Below are 18,074 nucleotides of genomic sequence, written 5' to 3'. Positions count from 1 at the left end.
TAATTTCACCCTCTGACTGATCAAATTGTCGCCTCCTTCCAGGACCTAGCAGGTTATCTCAACTGTGGCTTGAAATATGAACCACTGCTCTGTTAGACCCACTAGAACCACCAGGGGGCGCGCCTTCTCGAGTTTCCTTAACATTCGGTTCTCAACAGGGCAAATGAACGGTGACACATTTGGGTCCTCTGCGGCTGCCGTAGCCTCAGACGGTACACAGGAAGTAGAACTCTATGTGGGACTCAAATTTCGGGTGAAAAAGACCCGGGATTCAGTAGAGACGTCCACTGCTGCTTTTGCGTACGCTTTCGGGGGGTACAGCCCTCCATCTCCACTGTTTGCCTCTCTCGCCTATTCCTGTTCCAGTCGAGGTATTTTGTCTTGAGCCACCTCCCACCTCTTTATCCAGAAGTGTCACCGGAACCATGGCTGAATACTCCTATGTGAAGTCCACCAAACTCGTGCTCAAAGGAACCAAAGCTAAGAGGTAAGGCCGGAAGTTTGTGCGGAAAACTCTTACGCTCTTTTCTGACCAGCCTCAGCTCTCTGGCCCTCCTGGCGAGTCTCACAGAAGCCTTAAGAAGCTGTCATGTAGGCTCATCCTTGGGCCCGGCCGCTTGCGGGTTGACGAGCAGATGCGGGCTCAGTTCCCGCGGCTGTACAGAGCTGGGGAGAAAGTCCGCAAAGACATGTCCTGGCTGTCGCGTCCTGAAAAGGGAAGAGGCTGGAAAGGGAGTCCAGTATCCCAGGAGCCACAAGTTTGGCTCTTCTGATGAGTCCCCGCCCCACCTTGTTGTGGGTCTGCTAGTCTTGATGACTTAGGGCATAACAATAACTTTATTAGGCATAATTATTTTCATTATTGTCTCCTTCCCCCCGAAAAGTTTTCTGTTAATTTTAATGCATTATTTTGAAGGGGCTATAGGCTCGAATCTGGACCCCGCCAATTACTAATTTTGTAATTTGCGGCAAGTTCTTTAATATCTTTGAGTTTCTATTTACTCGTTTATTTAGAGGGATTAATGATGCTCTAAAAGGATTATTATGAAGGTGAAAGAAGATAACATGTGCAATGTATGGAGTAATTCTTAGGGTTTTTTTTTTCTTTTTTCTTAAGGAAAAGATACGTGCCCATTTATATTTCCACCTCTTTTTAATTGGTAGGTTTGTTCGGGGTTGATTGATCTTACAAAGGTTGAGCATTTCCTCCTGGTCTCAATGATAAACAGTTTTGGGTACTTTTAGGTAAGACGGAAAGTGAGGAGCAAGCTGAAGCCATGCTCTTGAGAACTCTGCCAAAGACTGGAGTCATGAGGAGTTTATCCTGACTACATCTGAAACTTTTACTCTCTGAATTTTACTGGTGGGACGGGAGAGTTAGCTTCTGAAAATATGGTTTATGATGAAAATGCAAACAAGTATGTTTTATAATGATCATAACTTGATCATAGTGAAGACATATATAGCATTTTTATGTGCCAACAACTTTCTAAGCGCTTTGTATATTAACTTTTTCTAGATCTCCCCTGGGATTTATTTTGTTATTGAGATATAATTCATATACTATAAAATTCAACCTTTTAAAGTACAATCAGTGTTTTTTGATATGTTCACAAGGTTACTATCACTACCTAGTGGCTGAACATTTTCATCATCTCCAAAGGAAACCCCTTACCTCCTCCCACCAGTCCCTGGCAACGACTGATTTACCTTCTACCTCTGTGGATTTGCCTATTCTGAATATTTCATATTAATGGAATCATATAATATGTGGCCTTCTGTATCTGGCTTCTTAGCATAACATTCTCAAGGTTGATCCATGTTGTAGTATGTATCAGTACTCATTCCTTGTATGCTGGATAATATTCTATTCTGTTTTATTGGATATAACTTATTTTGGTTATCCATTCATCAGTTGATAGACATTTGAATAATGCTGCTATAGGTATACAAGTTTTTGTGTGGACATATGTTTTCATTTCTCTTAGTTATATACTGAGAGTAAAACTGTTAGGTCATATGGCAACTCTGCATTTACCTTTCTGAGGAACCCCAAAGCAGCTGCAGCATTTTACATTCTCACCAGCAACATATGAAGGTACATATTAACTCTTAATCCTCAAAATAACATTGAGTTAAGTTAAATTATTATTCTCATTTTACAGGTAGGGAAATTGACTCAGAGAGAAATTAAATAACTTTTCCGGAAATCAGAGAGCTAAGAAGTGACAGATTAAGGATTTAAAATCAGGCAGGCTGGCTCCAGAGTCTGTTCTCTTAACTATAATACAATATGTACAGGATCAGAAGGGACTTCTCCATATTAAAGTAAGAGGTATATCAATGCAAATCATTATAAATTAATAATTTATAAATTAATGTACAACTTAAAAGATTCTTCTAAGATTCCATCTCGTGATATTTAATATGCAAATCAACGTATCTAAACTCATCTATATAAATTATCTCCTGTAGTAAGAAGAAAAAGAACAAAGAGAAGAAGAGAAAAAGAGAAGACGATGAAGAAACCCAACTTGATATTGTTGGTGAGTCAGTTTTCTATACTTTATTCTGAGAAAAGTTAACATCGGTTGAGATCCCTTTAAAAATATTTTCCTAGAGATGAGTGATACGAAAAAAATAGAATTTATGGCCTATTCATATTTGTAGTATAGTGCTCAAGTATTATTTATGGTTATAGATTTATTTTCTAGCATGGTAGATGCCATTGATGCCTTTTCTTCGTTATGAGAATAAAGCACAGGAGAAAGGAAACATAGCTCTCTGATTTAATAGATACCACTAGACTAATTTAACCCAGAGATTCTGAGAGATAATTTTAAAGGCCTAATATAGGTAAACATTATTTAACCAAATATATTTTATAAATTACAGTAAATCCTTATCTTGTCAATAGGTTCTTGGGAACTGCAACTTTAAGAAAAATGACAGTATAACAAAATCTATTTTACCCTAGGCTAATTGATAAAAACAAAAGTTAAGTCCCTACGGCATATTTCTGGTCACAAGAACATCACCGTACTTCTAAATAAAGACCCAAACTTCTAATAATAAACATCGAAATAAATATGAACTATATATACATTTAAGAAAGATTAATGAAAACAAGATAATATTTTCCAACCCTGACAGGATGCCCTTCTATTGCAGAGCGCACTCACACCCACACCTACACTCACACTCACTCAGACTGGGACAGCATACATGCCAGTTCACCTCATATGCACATCTTTGGGATGTGGGAGAAAACCCTCGCATACATGCCAACTCCACACAGACAGTGGCTCTGACCCCGAATTAATTTTTTTTTCTCTCACCAGTGTTAGAAAGAAATGTTATTCAAAGACCTACCATTTTTGTTTTTGTTTTTGTTTTTGTTTTTTTTGAGCATGTATATATTTTAACTGTAGATGCCAATTTGTATATCTTTAAAAGAAATATAGTCACAGTAAAAATAATTACTTTGTGTACTATGAAATGAATGAAAATTTTAATTAAACAGAACAGAATCAGGATGGCCTGTAAATGGTGCCAGAAATAAACTGACCCAAATACACTTAACTGACCTGTTTTCCATTTAGTCCTTCTATCTTTTCCAACCTTTACTTTAAAGCAATTATTTCTCTTTCAAACTTGGCAGGTTACATTTTTGAAATTTCATAAATTATGGGTCCTTCACATTTTATCTGAAACTGTATAAAGCTAATATTCTAGAAAATTTTACATATTTTTGAAATAACAAATCAACAATTCTAAAATTAGGATAAATATCTTGAATAGGTAGATATCTAAGTATAAAATTTCTGTCTCAAAGGATAGGTGAGTATTTACCTATAAAAGAAATTGCCAGTGATTTTCAAAAGTGGTTATACTGTTTTACACTCCAACCAAGAAAGTTTTAAAATTCTGTTATCAGCCTTTTCTCTTAGTCTGTGGTTTGACTTTTCAACTTTTTTAATGGTTTTGTTTTTGATAAGCAGAACTTTTTAATTTTTATAAAGCCACCCCCCCCTCTTTTTTTTGTTATTGCTACCACCTTATTTCTCCGTTCTAAAAAAATCTTTGCTTTCCCCAAGGTCACATAGATATTCTTCCACATTTTCTTTTAGAGGCTTCATAGTTTGGGTTTGGGGTTCTTTCTTTATTTCCCCCATGTTTGTATTCAGTTGTTCCAGCATCACTGTTGAATAGACTTTCCTTTCCCCATTAAACTGCTTTGGTATCTCTAGTCAACTTTATATGTGTTGGTCTTTTTCTGGACTCTGTTCTATTGGTTTGTCTATTCTATTGATATATTTGTCTTAATTACTGTCACTTAATAAAGTCTGGAAATTAGATGGTGTGAGTCCTCAAATTTATACTTTTCAAAATTGTTTAGACTGTTCTGGGTCCTTTGTATTTCCATATAAATTTATAATCAATTTTCCACCTTCTGCAATAAAGCCTGTTGGATTTTCTGAGGGAATTGTATTGAATCTAGCTCATTTGGTTAAAATTGTTATAACAACATTGACTCAATAATTTGCAGTTTTTAGCATAGCAGTCTTGCATGTCTTTTCTAAATTCTTATGTTTTTATAATTTTACACTACTGTAAGTAGAATTTTTAAATTTTATTTTCCAATTGTTCGCTGGTAGTATATAGATGTACAATTGATTTCTGTATGTGGACCTTGTAGCCCGAGATTAATTTAATGGATTGCGTCAGTGTCAGTGTCCTGGTTTCGATATTGTACGATCATATCAAACTTATGTAAGACGTTACCATTGAGAAAAAGTGAGTTAGGGATATAGAAGACCTCTGTATTATTTTCTTAAAACTGCAAAATAAAGTTTTTAGAAAGTAAGTTATAACATCAACACCAACAAGAGCCTTGTGCCAGATCTAAAATATGAATTTTAAGTATTAATTTTATTTTTTAGGAATCTGGTGGACAGTAACAAACTTTGGTGAAATTTCAGGAACCATAGCAATTGAAATGGATAAAGGAACCTACATACATGCCCTTGACAATGGACTTTTCACACTGGGAGCTCCACATAAAGAAGGTTTGTGTGAGAGCATTTGAGATCTTGCTCCCCTGTGTCTGTTATCCATCTGGCTCAAATAAACTCTTGCAAAAAAATTGAAAAAAAAAAGGTTTGTGTCCAGTAGAAGCAATGGCCATTTAAAGTATACATTTTATTAAAATTGTTCACTTAGGCCGTATTCTAACTAATGTGAAGTATATTTCGAAGGGATGAATGCATTGCATTTGATTCTTCCACTTTTTGCCTTCATTTGTATTTATCAATTATTGGCAACTCCCTCTTTCCAGTATAAGCATTTGAAAACATTCTTTATAGTTTCAGATGTGAATCTATGGAAATCAAAAACAACATGATGATTCTAATAATATATGGAAAGAAAAAACCTGGCTGAGTCAAAGTTTTGAATTCCTTATTATTCAGACTTTTTGCTACGACTAACCTGGAACATTGTTAACAAGTTAAAGTTTTCTCATTCCCCTTTTAGCCCATCAGAGGGAGCATTAATGAGATAGGAAATAATTAGAAGTAATTAGAAAATAAAAAGCTGAATATTTTGTTCCGAATGGCCATCCCATGAATAAAGCATTTCATATTTTAAATATTAAGTGCTTATCTTTCTATGTACTGACTGCATTTTAAAACACAAAGAAGGTATCTTGGAAGTGAATAAATATTATGCCGACCTATCTTATTAAGTTTGTAAAACTAACACTAGTTAAGAAGGTAAAGTAGATCTTGATAATATTAACACTATATTATAATTACATCATAATCATTTAACTTTAAAAGAAAAAAGCTATTTTTAAAAGCTAAAGAATATCTTTACATATTTATTTACAACAAATGTCATATTTATTTCAAAATGTTTTTTCTCCTGTAGTTGATGAGGGCCCTAGTCCTCCAGAGCAGTTTACAGCTGTCAAATTGTCTGATTCTAGGTAAGCTTGAGTTGAACTATAACAAATAACCTTTATTTCTTAAATTTAATTTCATTCATTAAAAATTTCAATATCTAGCTAACAAGCCCACAGAGTAATTTTGATTTAAAAAGCAAAACAATTTTTTTTGAAAAGTGTATTTTATGACATTTTAAAAAATAACATTATTTACATATCTAGTAGATATTTAAGTATTATTAAATTACATTTGCAATAAAAGAATTAAAGCCCCAAATAAAGGCCTACATATGATTCCTAGCAACATATATTACTATGCTGGAAGAAATGAAGATTAATGTCATAGAGCAAATAAGATATAGATTAGAAAGCACATGTGAAGAAAACAAACATAAAACAAAACCTATCAGCTGTTGCTGCAGTATAGAAATTCACTGGTCAGAAGTCAAGAGATAAACAGGATGATAGAAGAAAGGAATACTGTTGAAACCCCCAGAAAATGTTACATAGTCATAACGACCAAAATAATTGATTCATTATATTTACAATCATTTTATAAGTTAACCTTTTTTATTCTCACAACGCAAAAGTATAGAATAAGATTTTGGGAGTAGATATAGAAATTGAATTTCAGTATTTAATAATTGGCTACATTAACATGATAATGATTTACATTATATTATCATTAGCCTATAAATGAGTCTAAAGTCAATTCCCTGGCATCACAGGGGGTTGGTAAGCTAAAAAATTAGACATCGTATTTTTCTTTAAAAAACCACATTAAGATAATTATTCTGTATTTTCTTTGAATGGCCAGTAAGTATGTTGAATGACTTTTAAAGAAAAAAAGCAGCAGCAGAAGAAAAACCAATAAACACAAACTTCTTTACAGGTGAAAACAAAAAACATTTTAAACAAAATAAATATTCAAATGAGGAAAATATATGCAATGACAATAAGAGGCAATGAATTTTTACTCTCCATATCTATGTACAAGATTCATAACACTAAGAAAAACAGTAAGACCCCAGTAGAAAAATGGACAAACAGATGCCGGAGCCCGCCGGCTAAAGTCGAACAGTACCTGAAAGAGGGGGGTGAAGCCTAAGAAAAAAGAAGATGATAGGAAAGTGCTTCTGGAGGGCATACAGTCACTGCTGCAGCCCCGTCTTTATTTAGCACAGCCTTTATATAAGTTTTTGGATACAATAGCAAAGCACAGGGTACAATATAGTAAAGCACAGGGAACAATAGTAAGGTACAGAGTACAATAGCAAAGCACAATGTACATTACCATAGGAATGCTGACATTTACATAAGTTCCTATATATCCTTCCCTCAGAGTATGAGCATCCTTTTTTCTGGGCTGTAAAACATTCCACTATCTTAAGAGGATTTCTTTAGGAGGCAAACCTCCCCTCCAGGGTCAGTAATGTTTAACTCCACATCCTGCTTCTTAGAACCATTGTTTAAGCAGTCTCAGCAGCAGCAGCTGCTTCATGGCTGTCAGCTACGTGACTTCTTCAGTGTCTCTTAATGGCTCCCAACAAAAAGATCATTTAAAAACTAAAAAGGAAAAGTACAAATATCACTCAAAATAATAATTAAAATACAAATTAAATAGGATACCCTTTTTCCCCTATCAGATGTTCTAATTTTTTAAAAGGCATAATGTAAACAGATATACGGTAAAAAGATACTCTCCTAATCTGGGGTGAGAATAAAGTTGATACAAATTTTTTCTGCAAAGTAGTTTAGCAGTACATATAGAGAGTTTAAAGTTGATGTCCTTTGATCCAATAATTTCCCTAATAGGAATCTTTTCTAACAATAAAATAGCAATTTTATGCACAGAAAGGGTACCAGCGTCACTATTTAAAACAGCAGAAAAAGTACATTTTAGTACATCTGAAACAGAACATTGCATATCCATTAAAAGTAATATATTTGAAAAATAACAAATTTAGAAAACATTTACTAATATATAATACTTATAATAAAAAACCATATAAAATTTGCATATTGAACTACACTGTCCAATATGATAGCCACTAGCCACATGTGGCTTTTGAACATTTGGACTGTGGCTAGTCTGAATTTTTACACACACACACATATTTTTATGCTCCATATTTAATTTTGTTTCTCTCAGTTTTTAACATTTCTTTTATTTATCTGAAGAATTGCCCTGAAATCTGGCTATGGAAAATACCTTGGTATAAATTCAGATGGACTTGTTGTTGGGCGTTCAGATGCAATTGGACCAAGAGAACAATGGGAACCGGTCTTTCAAGATGTAAGTGCTAGTAATTATAAATGTTGCTTGTCAATTTAATTAAGCGAAAGTCAAATACTATAGACTAGTGGTTACTAGTGGGGTGGGGAAGAGGGGGGAGATAAATGGGGTAAAGGGGTCAAATATAGGGTTTAGGGGCAGGGTAAAGTGAGTAAAGGGGACCAAATATATGATAGCTGAAGGAACCTGAACTTTGGGTGGTAAACACACAATAGAATATGCAGATGTCAAATGATAATGTACACCTGAAAATTATATGATTGTATTAACCAGTGTTATGCCAATAAACTTAAACATTTTTAAAAAGAGAAGGAAAGTCAAATATTATTCAGCCATAAGAAAAGTTGAAATACTACCATTTACAACAACATGGCTGGATCCTGAGATGATCATGCTAAGCGAAATATGTCAGATTGAAAAAGTTGAGAACCATATGATTTCACGCATATGTGGAACATAAAACTGAAAGCAACAAACAAACAAGACAAAAATTCATAAACACAGACAACAATTTATTATTGTTATCAGAGGGAAAGGTGGGGGAGGCAGATAAGAGTAAAGAGGTCAAATATATGGGAACAGAAGGATATTTGATTGGGCGGTGAACACAAAATTCAGTATGCATGTGATATATTATTGAACTATACACTTGAAACCTATATAATTTTATTAACCAATATCACCCACCCAATAAATTTAATTTAAATAAATAAATAAATAAAAACAACGTGAACTCATAATCTTAAAAAGATCTCCAAAAAATAGTGCAACAAAAATAGCAGTAGTACTTTTGCTCATCGTCATTTCTGTCCACCCTTGATATCTAGATTTTGGTCTCTTATTTTCTATTAAACAACCAGGACTGCTTAGAGGGTGGCCACTTTTACATCTTAGGGAAGGAAAACAGGATAGTTCAGGAATATCTTAGTAGAAATTAAGTATACTTTTATAAACATTAGAGACCGTGTTAAGAGGACAATGGGGCAAGCTTAAGGAGATGGCTACTGGCCAGGTTGTGATAGTTTGTGCATAAAATAATAAGTAGTGATAATAATTCATTGAAATTAATTTATTCTAAACATTTTTGAGTTACAATGAAGCTCAAAGAGAAAAGCACATGGTACAGAAAAAAATAGTTTTAATACAAAAGAAGGAATAAGGTTAATTTTTGTTAATTTTAGTCAGCAGGCAATTTGTAATATATTGGTATTTTGTTTTAAGTCTATGTATGTTTATTCAGAATACATAAGTACTTTTTTCTATTTGTATAAGCAGTAAAGATTGAACAAAAATATATGAGAGCTAAACAATCCCTAAAAGGTAGATACTGTATCAAGAACAGGAAGGACCAGTAGTAGTGGGGTAGCAGCAGTGGTAATATACAATTACAAATGCAAAATAGGATCCAACAGTGTTTTCCAAGATGATTAAGTAGCCAAGCAAACCACCGTCCCCTCCACCCCCGCCAAAAAAAAAGACTTAATTACTTAAGTTTATTCCCTCATCCCCTAGGATAAAATCTCTGGTCACTAACTTTTAAACTCTTTTGACTCCATTCCACAGAGAAAAACAATTTTACATGAAGCCCAGTACACATCTATGTATAAATGAAGCAAGGGTTGTACTTAACGATACTTATTTAACTACATATTGTGCACTCTGCTGTTTTCTATTCTATTTTACCTCTTTTTCTGACTTGTTTTCCCCCCCAGTTCTGGTCAGGATCTACTAAATTGATTTCATGAACCATAGATTGCAACCCTTTGTAGACAATTCTTCTAAATTACTGAGATACTTATGATAAAAATTATATCAACAGAAAAGGCCGTTATAAGTTAGGATGATGAGTCACATATTACTACTCATTCAGAACTTCAGTGAAGTTCATGTCACTTTATGTTTGGGAAAGACACTAAGTTTTAAAAATTTAAATTTAAATAAACGAAAGCAGCTTAAAAGTCCGTGATGTGACAAGTAGAATTTTATTGCAAAAAGTGACTAAGCCGAAAGGTCATTAGCCCAGGTTTAAATCACCTTGGACTACATATCCCATATCTAAGCTCACTAAGAGTCATCTAGATGACAGAAAACCCAGCCCTTGCCACCTTGAATAAGAAATAAGTCAGATCCATGTTATTAGCACTTTTGTTAATGGATATAAGGTTATTAATACATTTTGTAATTATTGCATTTTAATATTTTGTCTGAAGTTTAAAGTTATTCAAAGTTTTCCAAAAGAATCAACCCTATACAAGTTAATAATTAAACCTTATTTTGTAAGGGAGTTTAATTAATTAAATTTATAATCTCAGGTTAGATACACAAGAAACTTAGTTTTCAAAGTTTTATGTATCAGAATCAGTATAGTACATTGAACATTAAACAAGTAAAACAGATATATTTCCATACACAAAAGTCCCTCAGACATTGATTCTTAAAGTTCTGAGCAGTAAACTCAAAGGCACCAAAGACTAGCTTTTATATGATATATATTCTTATATCGTCTAATTATGAAGAAAAATTCTACTCAAAACACAACTATTTGTAAAAAGTATTGTGCATTATATTATTATTTTACATTGTATTTAAAGCTCATTTTTTTCAAACTCAACTAAATTAGTTATGTCCTCAATAGATCTTTTAGACCAAAGGAAACAATTCTATATTATCTAGTTAGAATTTAGTCCTACTCATAGAATATACTAAAAACATTTATTGTGGTTATCTTTGAGCAATAAGATTATAGGTGATTTTAGTTTTCTACGTTTATTTTCCAGGTTTTCTCCAAATTCTTTTTCCTGATTACTTTTAGACTCATGGGGAAAAAAGATTAATTTAGTCTCAAGACATAAGAATTCTTTTGCGGGTATTCTCATAACTTTTTTCTGTTTTTATTTTATTTAGGGGAAAATGGCTTTATTGGCCTCAAATAGCTGCTTTATTAGATGCAATGAAGCAGGTGATATAGAAGCAAAAAGTAAAACAGCAGGAGAAGAAGAAATGATAAAGGTAATCATGACATTTTTCTATAGACTAATACATATCTCCCATATGGTGTGACTATATCTCTTTAAAATCTCAAATAGTCATTTAATATCACTTTAAAGGTTTATTTCATAACTTCTTATAGTATACTCCAAATAAACCCTTTTTTAAATATAAATCCTAAAACTAATAGCTTATTTGCACCATGTGATAGAGAAATTATCACATCTGTGAGTAACCTTGCTATTATCTCCATGTATTAGTATTTTTTTTTCTGAATAGTTCTACATGCTTTATAGGCCTGTATTTTTTTCTTGCCTGCATTTTAAATTTTAGTTTTTTAGGTAAATGATATGGTCATATAGTTCAAAAATTTTTAAATATATGCATATATAAACATATTTCTCATCTTCTACAGGCTTCTAGAGTTTCTGTATAAAAATATGAATATGTTTGTAATTTTCTACTTTTTTACACTAAAGTTAACTTCCTTTACACATACTTTTAGACGTTGATTTTTTTCCTTAACATTGTATCTTGGAGATTTTCCTTTATCATTATGTAGAAAGTTTTCTCTCTTCCTTTTTATTAGCTACATAATAGTCCATTTTAGGGATGTACCACAATTAATTTAATCGGTTCTTTTTAATTGGACATTTAAGTTATTTCCGGTGTTTTGCTGTTACAAACAATGCTGCAACACATAACTTTGAATATGCATCATTTTGTAGATGTGCAAGTATATCTGAGGATAAATTCCCAGAAGCAGAATTGCAGGGTCAAGGAGTATAGCATTTTTAATTTTGTTAAATACTGCCAAAGTGCCCTCCATATGGGGTTGTACTAACTTCCACTCCCAACATGTATGAGAAGGTGACTAGGTTGTTTTGAGTTTAATACTTGAGCATCTGTGTTGCTAGTTACTGTATAAAATATAAAAGTCATAGAACTTTCAGAACTTCAGCCTTCAAATTCTGGATCTTCTGATGAATAAATCAGTCTTTTTTTTACATGAGGAGAAACATGAAGCACAGAAAACAAATCCTTTTAATAAATCAGTCACTGAGCTGGAAATAGAAGTTCCTTATTCCAGGCTAAATTCCCTAATCCTATTCTTTATTTTACTTCATTATAAAAGTTGTATAGACATCTTCATATCAAGGTAAAATTATAAATAAAACTGCAAAGTGGATAAATCAGGTAGTTCTGCCGCCTCTTTAATACACTGTTTTTCTTTTTCTTAGCATTCCAGTACTGAGCATTATGAACCATCCTAATTTGACTCTGCTGGAGAGTCACAGGTTGCAGCTTGTCTGATCCAAATTTACTGTGTGTGCATTAGGGAGGACCAGAGGAAGACTCAAATAAATTGTAGGGCGTGGGTGCCTTTTCTTAAGTGGCCTTAATCCTTATAAGTAAAATGTAAAAATCCATGTTGTATGTTTCTCTACTACCAGCATAATTTGAAATCATCTGTCATGTGTCTGTATATGCTTTGTATTAAATTCCATGTCATATATTGATTTTACTTTTTAAATGTCCCTGATTTTCATAATAGTTTTAGTCTTTTAGTATTCTTTTTACTTTGCAAAATATTACTTGCCTTTTTAAACAAGAGTGATGATACCAGCAATTCTTCATAATTTAACATTGATTGATGGAGAAAGAAATACCATTCTATAGACAGCACGAAAATTAGAAATTTCAATGTTATATCTTCCCTAGTTTTCTCAAAAGACATTTTGCCACCAGTCTCAAGTAAAATTTTCATCTAAAGCTTAGATAATCCTGTTATATTTTGAAAAGTGTAAGTCATAATATTTTTCAGGTACAGAAACAAAACTAAAGTAGCTGCAGGCACTCTGCTGAATGGAACACATGCACTACCTTCTTTAACCTTCATAATGTTCTGAGGGATGGCCATTGCTTTCGAACTCCACAGAGGAGGAAACCGCCCTTGCCCTTCCTTACATCCACACCTGTTTCAACCAGTCAGTTCATGAAAGTCACACAGTAATTATGGAAGAGACAGGATGTGTTCCCAGGCCCAAATAACCCTAGAAACTACTGTGACATTTCATACTGCTCTACTTCTCAGGTAACAACAGGTCATTAGAAAAGTGCTGGTGGATTTCTAACTTAACCTATTTTTAATTGTATTTATTTATATTTAATTTTATTGTATCTTGTTTAAATTATTTTTCATCTGGATTACATTATAAAAGTATGTTTACCAAAGACACACGATGCAAATATATGTGCTGTACTTTGCACTTACATGGGGAGAAAAAAACACCGTGCTGTATTTATCATGAATTATAACCATTGTTTATGTGAAGTACCTATCTCATTTCCCTGGGTCTGTTTGGTTAGTTAAGTACTTGAAAGCCTATCTCATTTCCCTGGGTCTGTTTGGTTAGTTAGGTACTTGAAAGCTCTGAGCCATGATAATCCAGGACTCCGCATTCCAGGCTCTGCTGGTGTTTCAGCCGTCAACCTTTATGGTGTGGCCTTATCTACAAGAACACATTTCTTCTTGCTGAAAGTGGTGTGTCACAGGCCTTGGCCTGGAATTTCTCCAGGTCTCCTAGGACTGCTCTAACCAAAACTGTCTTACACATATCACTGGCACATGCATTATTGGTCACCACTTTCTAAGCACTCTTGGAATTGAACTCTGAACTACAAAGATCACTTTGGATATGTGGGTCCTTTGGATTGCAAATTGCCAGTTTTACAGACCTAAAATACTGTCCCCTTCCTTGCCCTACTCAGTTAATCCTAATTACTCTGTCTGTCTCCATTTACAGCATCTGATAGTAAATATCAGCCAAAACTTATGAGAATATAAGGAGGATTTAAAACAAATTGTGTTATGTTAAATGTTTTAAAGTATTTGGTAATATCTTATGCAAAGTAAAATAGCTACCATCTTAAACTATCAGTGTTATAAAATAAACACTATAGGGATAATTTGGTCCTAAATTTACTTTGAGGCCAAAATTAATTAGTTCAGTTATTGCCAAATTACTCAGCAGGATCTGATCTGTAAAATTTTTTTCAAATAATTTTGCTGTAGTGTTTCTGATGCAAGGGCTCTAGAGAAACATATCGTAGCAATTATTTATACAAATTCTATATATATATAAATACCTAAAACCTGTCTTTTTCTGAATCTGATTGCTCAATAAGTTAATTCTCTTTTGCATAAGAAATCACCTAGAATGTTTTTAAGTGAAGTGAGGAAGGAGTAAGATAAATGTGTCACTTGTTGGATTCTCATCTCGAATATCCAGATTAGATCCTGTGCTGAAAGAGAAACTAAGAAAAAAGATGATATTCCTGAAGAAGACAAAGGAAATGTTAAACAGTGTGAAATCAATTATGTGTATGTATTCTTTTCCTTTTAAACCTACAGATTTGACAGTGAAGTGCTTCTTAGGGTGCCTAAAGTACAATACCTAAAGGACAGGAAGAGACAACATAATGTAGACTCTAGAACAAAGCACCAAGCTAAATGCTTTTCTTTTCTCAAGCCTTCAGTTTCCCTAATTATCCTGCTAGCTTTCAAAGCTAAATTCAGTTGGGTTAGTCTATTCTTCTTATTAATTAATAGAACAGTTATAACTTATTGTCAGTACATAATGCCAACCACATACTATTCCATAGCTAGGACACAGGGGACTCCAGCCAACATTCCCTGGTAGAAATGAGGCTTTGTTTCTTTGGGGAGGAAGACACAGTGATGAATCTTGAACATAAGCAGAATATTGCCTTTGGAACAAAGAGAAAATTAAGAAAACTAACAAATACTACATTTAAATGTCCTGTTAATGACTCAACTTCTGTGACAGACATTTTATATATCTCATTGACATCTGATATTTAAAGACAAGATGTCCAAACAGTTTAATCAATTGACTATTTTCTACTTTACTTCTTGTATAATTTAATCAGTTGTTTATGCTATATGGATTATGCTGCCCACTATTAAATATTTTATTTCTTAAAAAAAAAAAAAAAGAAATTGAGGCTTTGTACAGCTACCCAAACAACTGCCCTTTCGATGCACACTAAGGTCATCTTTGTAGTTGAAAAGCTCTATATTTTTAAAGAAATACAATTAGATTTTTTTAAATAAATGAAAAACATTTTTAAATGTTAAGTGCATTAGTAAATGTGTAATCAAAGTTTGAAATATTTTTCATGAAAGACATTTTCTTAACAGGAAGAAATTTCAAAGCTTCCAAGACCACAAACTTAAAATAAGTAAAGAAGACAGTAAAATTCTTAAAAAGGCCCGGAAAGATGGATTTTTGCATGAAACACTTCTGGATAGGTAGGTATAATTTTACTTATTTCCAGATACTTTTAGTAGCCAGGAGAAGTGGTATATATAAAAACAATATTCTTTTTGGATTATTATAGTTTTCAAATTTTTGTCTATTTCTAATTTGTGAATATAGTAATATTACCTAAAAATGACGTAAGTTTGGGAAAAGACAACCAAAAAAGAATATATAAAAAAGCCAGATTCCAAGTACTTATATATTTTGCCATAAGAAATTAAGATTTAACTGAACTTCTTAACTTTATTTTGATACTGCCATCATCTTTTTATAACTATTAGAACAAGGGCTAGGAAGTAGTTTGACAAATTTCAAAATTCATCGGGTTCTATTGGAATAGTAGGGTTCTTAAAAATTAAATAAAAATAGTTTTAATATTAGTAAGTATAAAATTAAATAAATGAAAGTGAAGCACTTTTATTAAGTTGAATTCAGATGTGTAAAGGATAGTTATCATAGTACATTATTAATATTTATTTATTACTATTCCTATTTAGTTAAGTAATGTCCTAGATTAAACATAAAAAAAATGGAAAGGTTTAGCTGTGAGCTTACAACTATAAATCAAATAAGTGCCAAATTGAAAGAGAATTTGGTAATCTGCTGCCACTTATTCAAGTCCTGTGTTGCCAAATTAGCCCTTTAAAACATTTCTTTACATTACTTGATAAAGAAAATGCTTTAGCATATATTCCTGTTAACTAGTTCATCAAGTTTTTACCTTAAGTCAATAAATGATGTAAGAATTTTTTCTACTTCAGCAAATTAGCATGTAGTATCTAGTTCTAAGAAATCATGAAAAGGATAAAAAATAGTCAGGTTATAGACTCAAAAGAAATAGAAGATCTGTGTCCTATAACTTTTACCACTTATGAAAATATAACATTGCCACCCTTTTAAATAGAAGTTGAGGGCATGCTTAAATTCAGAGGTAATTAAAATTGCTGTCGTGATTGAAAAAACTCTTTAGGCTGCATTTGTTGGAGATTAGGAAAAGAATTTCATAAGAATAGAATCCATTTAGTATAAAACATAAAATTGAAAGGTAAAATTTTAATTAAAATATTTTAATATAAATGTTATAGTAATATAATAACCAAAGTTGAGAACAGTTTCTGAACATGAATTTATATTTAGCAGCAATTGACTATATATAGCATGTTTTACATCAATTAATTTTTGTTATTTGTCTTTGTTTAAACAGGAGAGCCAAATTGAAAGCTGATAGATACTGCAAATGACCGGGATTTTTATGTCTTTTTTTTTTTTTCTTTTTTTCCTCAATAAAATAATCAGTGGAAATGTTTTTGCAGAGTTCTTGGGTTGTTATGGAATTATTGCTGAACTAATAGCTAGTTTAACCAAGATTAATCAACTTTAATTGAGATTCTCTATGGGTGTACTTTTCAGCTAACTGCACTATTTTACATGGAAATGAAACGTAGAATACACACTAAAATCCCACAGTTTTTTTTCTTTTCTGAATTTCCTGTCATAAAGTATGAAGTGCTACTCTATGAAACATGTTTCTTATGCAGCTTACTTCCAGAATCTATCTTAACTGCTTTACAGTCTTCCTTTACATTATTTGATACAATAGATGCTTAATCGGTACTTTTAAAAGGAAGTGAGAAACTCCCAATCCAATTAGTCAGGCAGGCTTTGATTCTACCTATTAAATATTGCCCTAATAAATAAGAGAGAACAAATGGGCTGAGCAGAGAGAAAGAAATCATACATTAGGCAGTGAAATGGGAACAGAAAACATTACAAAAGAGCGAGTAGGCTCAGAATGGAGGACAAGAGTGAAATTAAGGAAATCCCCTACTTAGGACAGTTGAGCCACAATGGACATTTATGTACTCAATGCTCTCATTCTCACGTGGTATGGGACAGGAGCTATTAAAGAGGTTCAGACACGAACCATTGTTGACATCTGCTATGCCGAGCCTATTTTATTCCTAGCCTGTCTTGAGTATTCCAGATGTCATCTAAACCTGTGAGTGTTTCAGATTCCAGTCTGTGTATCAGATGATGCCTGGACTTCTGATACACAACCTGGATTCTGCTTCAGAAGGAGTTAGGTTAGCCGAAGCACCTGTACGTTTTCACAATTTCACGTTAATACCAGTGCACAGCTGGGATTGAGAGCTGGCCTAAGCTGCCAGACCCTGTCTAGTTCTCAGCATTTTTATTTTATCTGTCACCAGCTCCAGTTACCTGGCCTCTCTCCAGCAAGACAGCTAAGCTACCAATATCAGTCAACCTTATGAAGAAGCTGTTGCCCGAATTGGCCATCTAGCCTGAATTGGCACTCCAGTTCCAGTAGCTGGGTATTCCCCCATTTGTGTTCTCCTTTTTCTGATTCTTGGATTGGGAACATGCTTACTGCTCTGACCCTCCAACCCGGTGGTTCTCAACCAGGGTGATTTTGTCTCCCAGGGGACATTTCACAATGTCTGGAGACTTTCAGTTGTCACAGCTGGGAGAAGAGATT

The 18,074-nt window shown here is 33.2% G+C and overlaps 1 protein-coding gene across 1 annotated transcript; it reads left to right on the top strand.

Annotated features, from left to right (window-relative positions):
• The first annotated feature begins 211 nt into the window (after window positions 1-211).
• FRG1 (FSHD region gene 1) lies at window positions 212-16,891 on the top strand. Its single transcript, XM_016130079.2, has 9 exons — window positions 212-487; window positions 2,476-2,546; window positions 4,944-5,069; window positions 5,932-5,989; window positions 8,129-8,243; window positions 11,148-11,252; window positions 14,525-14,616; window positions 15,457-15,567; window positions 16,782-16,891. The coding sequence occupies exons 1-9, from the start codon at window positions 426-428 to the stop codon at window positions 16,816-16,818; spliced, it is 777 nt and encodes a 258-aa protein (XP_015985565.1). The 5' UTR covers window positions 212-425; the 3' UTR covers window positions 16,819-16,891.
• The last annotated feature ends 1,183 nt before the right edge of the window (window positions 16,892-18,074 follow it).

The sequence above is a fragment of the Rousettus aegyptiacus genome, unplaced genomic scaffold (assembly GCF_014176215.1).
Source record: "Rousettus aegyptiacus isolate mRouAeg1 unplaced genomic scaffold, mRouAeg1.p scaffold_m13_p_11, whole genome shotgun sequence".
Lineage (NCBI taxonomy): Eukaryota > Metazoa > Chordata > Mammalia > Chiroptera > Pteropodidae > Rousettus > Rousettus aegyptiacus.
Note: the sequence above shows the minus strand (reverse complement) of the source record. Positions and strands in the feature narration are given on the sequence as shown.